This window comes from Ornithodoros turicata, chromosome 2, assembly GCF_037126465.1.
Source record: "Ornithodoros turicata isolate Travis chromosome 2, ASM3712646v1, whole genome shotgun sequence".
Classification (NCBI taxonomy): Eukaryota; Metazoa; Arthropoda; class Arachnida; order Ixodida; family Argasidae; genus Ornithodoros; species Ornithodoros turicata.
This window is the reverse complement of record NC_088202.1, coordinates 60,922,697-60,930,230: the sequence shown is the minus strand read 5'-3', so window position 1 is coordinate 60,930,230 and position 7,534 is coordinate 60,922,697. Positions and strand designations below refer to the sequence as shown.

Genomic DNA, 7,534 nt, shown 5'->3' with positions numbered 1-7,534 from the left:
GAACACGATGGAAATTGATGTTTTGAGGGTGGAACACAGAAGAAAGGACAAACACACAAAGCCTCAAGTGCCTAAGAACAACGAATAAAGAAAGAAGGAAGTCACTAAAAAAGGTTAGCCAGCTGCAAAAATTGAAATTTACTTTTTATTGACAAGTAATTGACTTCTTATTGCTTGTATTGACATTTTACTTTCACTGACATTGTATTGACAAAAGTCAATACACTCTCAGTTGACTTTTTATCAACTGTCGGTTGACATACTTTTAATTGACTCACATTGATGTAAGTCAATTGACTATTCATCCACAGTTGGTTGACATGTACTTTTAATTGATTTGTGTTGATATCTGTCAATTGACAATTTATCCACAGTTGGTTGACATACATTTTATTTGCTCATGGTGATATATGAGTCAACTGAACATTTATCCAAAGATAATCACCTCTCAGATTTTTATTCACTAGAGTTAGTATAAGTCAGTCAACGGTCATCCACGGCTACATTTACCGAAAACAACCTCGGGCATGTAGAAACAGGCATTGACAGTTGTGATATTCACATATTCAGTGGTCAATGCTTGTGCACTATATTATAGGACCTGACTCTTTTTGATTTGATACATTCAGGTGTTACAGGGTCATTATATTGTGCTTTCTGTCCAGCAAGCTGCCTGTGTAGGGTTGCCACCTCTTCAGTCGGCCTATATATACCAAACACCGAGGGGGAGGGGGTGCAACCGCAATGCAGTGGACTGTGTACATAGACCTGTGAATCAGTACGATGTATGAAAAGCTTTTTTTTAAACCAAACATTGCTTTAGTTCTCTCAGGCTACAAATAACTGGACATCGGGATGAAAACGAGTAGCAGTCGATGGCAACCCAGTCACGCTAACAGGCAAAACAAGCAAGAAGGCCCGTGATTGGCCTCCTGGAATGCATAACTTTTTTTTTGTCTTGTGAATTTCATTTGCATTGTTCCTAGTGCTGTGTGAACTATCTGAAGCTACACGTTCTATGGAGAGCTGTTACTGCCACACCGCTCTTCCCCCCCCCCCCCCCGTCTTGGATTGGACAAAGTGGATTGTGAAGGACTGTGTCAAATTCTTGAGCCTTGATAGCTGAGCACTGAGCACAGAGGGTTCGAATAATAGGCTCTTTACACTATCTTCATGTGGATCAACGTAGCTTTGATTGCTCATTCTAGTTATCGCTCAACTTTTGCTGACGATGACGCAAATAAAAAAGTTCTAAGGTTTGTACTGCAACTCAGCCAATTCCCGAACATGTTATATCCAGATTACGCCTTCTCCCCAAAACCGAATGCAAGCCTTGAATTTCCGAACTGTTTGGGTGAAATTCGGACAGGTGGCAAACCTACGCCTGCGGTTAAAGTGCATATATTGGTCAAACATACATACCTCACTATTTATATGGACTAGCACCACATGTTGTAACGTCAAACGTGTTTTGCATACTTATTGTTGCACTCAAATAGCTACATAACACATTCATATAAATTGATAGCAAATAGTGTACACGATATATAAAACATCATACGTGATTACAATCAGGGGAAAAAATTGGGTTTAAACAGAACTGCTCATATACTGATTCCGAATGGAATAACTGGGGGTAAGCTGGTTTAACCCTAAGAAGTCAGACCCTAGCTATAGCTCACAGTACAAAGAATGGTGGCAATGAGAAAAAAAAATTGAACCATGAATATATTGAAGAATGTAATATAGCAGATATTAGTTGCCTCCACGGGATCCTTACTGCTTTTACAAAACAAAGCCCAAACTAGCAAGACGGCATAGGATATGCACGATAGAACACACTGGGGATACAAATGTCGATACAATATGTTCACTTGGCGCTTAGACATTTCAGTACACAAAGGACTCAGTGTGTCTGGAAAAATTGGAATTCGGGTGGCACAGTTGATCCACATTCTTCGAAATCAAGATATCTCTTAAAAAATTGACAAAACCAGACAATATTTAACCTGCCTGAAATTTTCATTTTGCTTCAAGTATTAAATTTTCGTTCCCTGAGCACAGATACTTTTTGCCACCAAGAATAAGTGCTAAACACTTCTGTATGTGAGTAGCCGGCACACTCACATCATCTCCAGTGCTCTCAACTTCCACAATGCCCTTTATGGCAACATCACAACTGCCTCCAAACAAGGAACGACACACATTGTGTTCAACTACATAAAAAAAACAGGTCTTTCTTATACTTACAGTTTACCGTCAAACCGGAATCGCATACACAATAAACACATTTTGCAATTATGGCTTTGATTTGTCCATAAGTCCCAGAGGCTTCAATGTAGGAGTTCAGCCGTCTTGACTTGTCGCATCGATCAACACAGAAAGTGAAGTCACCAACAGTTACCTTTTTGAAAAACGTACCATCAGAGGAGGCTGCACCTCTACCATGAAAAACCGTGGTTTTAGACTGCTGCACTGTAGAGTTAACTCTAAGACGATACCCTTTGATCAGGCATAACATATGCTTCTGAACACTATCGTCCAGTGCCTGTGATGCATGAGTGAGTTTTCCGAAGAAGAGATAGTTTTCTAAAAATTGAAAATTTGAACACAATTTGGAGGTGTGCATATCTTGTCCCATTAACTAGACTACCCAGCTGGCCGTTCATGCTTTCGAAGGTGAATGCAGAGTAGTTCCATAATGGTCCCCATTCACATACACAATCAACAATGTGCGTCAGCAAGTGGGCATTGTAGGTGACGTTCTCTACGCCGTACAGTTCTTCGTACTCTTTCAAGCAGGGATCGGAACCGGAACTGAACCTGAACCGAAAACCAGAAAAAAACGTTATTTTCTGTCGAACCGGAACCGAACCGAACCCGAACAATTTTTTTGCTTGTCCTGAACTGAACCGGAACTGAACCGAAAAAAATTGATACGGTTACCGGTTCGCGAAACGGTTCGGACGTAATGCGCGTTGCGGAGATCGGGACTATACAGGAGACTGTGCAGCGTTGTCAAGCAAATTCGAAACCGAAACTGAACAGCAAAACTGCAACGCAAGTGCGAGAGGCATTTCCTCCTCGCAGCTTGCCTTCATTCAGTTGTGTTAGCTGTAAGGTCCCGCGGTGCTTGATTGCACCAGCTGAAAAGGAACACCAATCATTCATCGGGTGCCTGGGACACAAAATGTAAGTTGAAATGACATTCTAAACACAGTTGTGTTGGAGATGGCTACTCAAATTTCTTGTTCCCAAAAGAGAAAAAGTGGCGTCTGACTGCGCGTTCGGGAAGGCGCCGTTTGGTCTAACGGGCCAGAGCCAACAGTAAGTGTGCACGCTATGTAATGTTAGCTGGCACAATTGCTATTCGATGTGGCTTTTCTTTCTTGTGCTTGCGAGGTGGATGACTGTTAGCTGTCGCTGACCAACACTGGCCGTGAAGAACAGCGCTAAAACATTCGTCATAATTCTCCTATTCTGTAAATACTTATACTTTCGACTTGTCTCTTTCTTTTATCACAGCTTCAAAAGTACAGTCCCCTGTCTGCTTTATAGCACGTCTACTATCTCGGTGACATATTGCCCCCTTTTCGAATATCAGCTTTCAGTCCGCCTCAGTGACATCGTAATATTGGCAAACGCATCATCCGCGAATAATAAGTAAATCCTGTTAAAAGGATGTTGGACACTCCCATAATGTTCCAACCAGTGGAACCTCGAGTGCTTCCAAACCGTTATCACCTGGCACTGTTAGTCCCTATTATGCAGATTCATAGCAGAGCTTACATCTTATAAGATTTTTTTCGTCGAGAATGCGCCTTTTTCTCTTTCGGTATACCCAAGATTCATACTAACTGTTTGTTTCCATTCCAATTTATTGTTGCTTGCGCGATTTCTGTGGGCAAGGGATAAGTTGATAAGGGATGTATTTGTGTGAGCGAACGAAATGTACGATTTCTGCTCTGCTGACGCGAACATTAGTGGAGCACCTTCTCCTAAACGCTATTTTGTTCATCCATTGCAGTCTTGTCATGGGGCGTGAAAGGACCAATCCTGTCCGAAAATACTTCGTGTACGACAGACAGAGCAACGTTTCCTTATGTCAGATCGACAACTGCAACTTCAATATGAAGGGGGACCATGCAGCGAATCTGGAACGGCATATTCAGCGAAATCATCCCGACATATACAGTTCACATGCTCTCACGAAATCAAGTTCTAGCAAAAGAGGACTCTCCCAAACTGAAGACTCGCCTAACAAAAGACAAGCTTGTCAACCAACGCTACTAAATGTTTTGGAAGGCAAAGGCGCCAAGCCAAAAGTTTCGAAGAAACAAATTGTCACCGCATGTGTTGAGTTAGTTGTCAAAAACGGGCGTCCGTTTCAGCTGATGGAAGACTCTGGATTCAGAAAACTTTTGGATCCACTGATAGAAATTGCCGGCGGACGTTTTGCGATAAACTCTAAAAGCATCCGTGCACAGGTTTGTGAGACAGCCGCCAAAACAAGGCAACGTATCACCGAAGTGTTAAAGGATCGTCTTATCAGCCTAAAGATCGATTGTGCTACGCGTCTTGATCGGGCTATCTTGGGGGTTAACGCGCAATATGTTGAAAACGGGAGGGTGGTGGTTCAGACGCTAGCCATGAAGGAACTCTATGAGCGACATACAGCTGAATACATTAAACTTCAGGTGCAAGAGGTGCTTGCGGGATACAAGATTGAGATGACGCAAATTTATAGCGTGACCACCGACAATGGCAGCAATATGCTGAAGGCCGCTACTTTGTTGAGCGATGTTCCCGACGATGTCAGTGACGAAGAGGACAAAGAGAGTTCGTTTGACGATATTTCAGATGTCATCGTTGAAGAAGTAAACTTCAGCAGTGGACACCATGATTCTTTGCAATTCCAAAGCATCCGCTGTGCTGCGCATACATTACAGCTGGCGGTAAACGACGCCCTAAAAGAGAAGACATCTGTCGAGATCATATCCAAATGCCGTAAGATTTGTAAGAAACTTCGGACACAAACCCTCATGTCGCTCATCCGGAAGCTGAAGCTTAAGAAGCCAGTGTTGGACTGTCCCACACGCTGGATGTCCACCGTAGCTATGCTTCGCCGTCTATTGGAGCTGAGAGGTTTTTGTGCGGATATGTTCACTGAGGAAACAGAATTTTTTCTTGCAGATGAAGATTGGAACTTGGTACAGATAAGTATTGAGACGTTGACTCCCGCTGAAGAAGCCACCAAAAGGTTACAGTTAGAACAGCTAACCCTAGGTGAATTCTATTCTATCTGGATATCGTGCAGGGAAAAAACTGCGAAGATGTCATCGGAATTATCATTTCGTGTCGTTGCAGCCATGCGATCAAGGGAGACTTGCTTGGTGGGGAGTGAGTTGTTTTGCGCATCAGTTTTCATGGACCTCAGGTATCATTTACTTCTGTCCGAAGACCAAAAGAATACCGCGAAGTTACATCTTACGAAGCTATGGAAACGCCTGGCAGCACCTGCACGTCAACGAAGCAAACGTAGCCCAGGGGACTTGGAGAGCCTCTCTCTGGATAAAGAGGACTCAGTGGATGATGAGGTTGAGATGATGTTGAGAGAAAAGGATGTTGTGCGTGCTACAGCGACGTCAGTTCCCTGCATATCAACATTTCTAGAACATTTACAACTAAAACCAAGGATCAGCAGAGACACAGATATTCATCAGTATTGGGAAAGCAAGAGAGAACAAATGGCGGAATTGAAAGCACTCGCAGAGATTGTCCTTGCTGTCCCAGCAACACAAGTAAGCGTGGAAAGCGCGTTCTCCGCACTCAAATATGTTCTGTCCGACCAGCGCGCTCGCCTCGCGCCTCATATACTTGAAGACATTCTTATTGTTCGTTCAGCATGGTCATCATAGTCATATGCGTCATGAATGAGTCTTCGACTTTCTTTGTCTTTTTTTCCTTTTTTGCGAGTCGTTGATTAGCACTGCTATAGGTGCACGTGTTATATGCTGTGCTGCTGGGACTTTGGAGGTGTTTCTCTAGTCAGTGTTTAGTAAAGCTAACTAATTCTATTATAGTAGTACTATAATCTATGTGTTGACTAACTATATATGTAGCTGTTTTAACATATTGAAATAAAGTTGTTTTTGTATTACGAGTTCGGTTATATAACGAAGTGTATGTCGCACGTTCGAAGAGTCAAATAGTGAAAAATGGTCTAGGCATTCACTACTGTCCTCTCGTGGTTCTTTGGAGACAAAAAGAACCATCCACCTTTCCGCATAATGATCCCAACGCTCACTCATAGTAGGCTGTCGGATTTTTTGTACTCGATTTTTGTCGTCCAGCAACCCCAGCAATGAAGAAACGGCCAGTCCCTGAGCAGGACGTAACAGGATATATACGATGAATGAACAAAGACAGTACGGTTATGCTACCGTAACGTTGCATCTGAAATGCAGATCTGTAATACGCAGTGTTGCTGTGAACCACTACTGTGTCGGCAACAACAACAAAAGTACGGTAAAAAAGATAGCAACCAAGCGAGCTGGAGACAGATATCCGTAACAAAAACCCGAGAATAGGGGACTTAGAATTGCACTGTTAAAAAAGACCGTAAATTTACGGAACGTCGCCCACGGAACCAGAGCTTCTCTTTTTCATTGCTGCTCCAATTCCGTAGCGGTACATGAACCGTTGCTATCCCGTCGTCTTTTCCAGGAATGAGTAGAGCAATATCGCTAAAAATGAAATATTTTGTTCAGACCACGTCACCATTATGCTAGCAGAAATATGGAAGACGATTCATGTCTTCAGCGAAGCACATATTTACCGTTTTTGAACGATCCAACAGTGATATCGCAATATTCGGGCCTAACCTTTTGCTCGGATGAATGTGGCAGGCTCAAGGACGCCGGCGTCTCGCCGTCAGCGAGTGCGCAGCGCGGAGCAATACAGCATTGTCACCTGAGCCGCTAACTGGAAGCCCGCGAAATTCTTTCCTCGTAGACGCATGAGACGCTCCGTGAAGTTTTAAGTGTTTGGAAGTGCATCTAGTGTTTGGTCTTTGGCCGACTGTACCCCCGCAAAGCAAAGGTGAGTTTACAACCTGTTTAGTTGTTCCACCACTATACCAAGTCAAATACGAGCACCACTTGTAAGCATGGTTGCAAAAATTGTTTCGTTGCATACGCGTCTCAGCAACGGTGTGCAACAGCAGGAAAGCAGTGTCTGTGTGTGTCACTGTGTGTAGATCATGAGTAGAAACGTAAAGAGTTGCCTAACGTTCACTCGTGCAGGGGGAGGCTACTGAAATAATTTGTGTTTTGCTGTGATCTCGCACAAAAAATTGATAAATGTTGTGACTCTATTTCCCCCTCCCCCCCCCCTTGGAGCTGGAGTAAACGGAATTCCTCTGTTGTGGAATGTTCACCTGAAAGTGTCCCAATCTCCAAAGTGGATATCATTCCGATATGGCCTGTTATACTTTCCATTGAAATCTGTTGCATTTGCACTATAGGAAGGCCTC

The 7,534-nt window shown here is 43.2% G+C and overlaps 1 protein-coding gene across 1 annotated transcript; it reads left to right on the top strand.

The window, feature by feature from the left end:
- Positions 1-4,034: 4,034 nt before the first annotated feature.
- LOC135384700 (uncharacterized) lies at positions 4,035-5,918 on the top strand. Its single transcript, XM_064613889.1, has one exon. It carries the CDS (start codon positions 4,035-4,037, stop codon positions 5,916-5,918), a length of 1,884 nt encoding a protein of 627 aa, XP_064469959.1.
- The last annotated feature ends 1,616 nt before the right edge of the window (positions 5,919-7,534 follow it).

Excerpts from the sequence above, each read along its gene's own strand:
- LOC135384700 (XM_064613889.1), top strand. The coding sequence starts at position 4,035 with ATGGGGCGTGAAAGGACCAATCCTGTCCGAAAATACTTCGTGTACGAC.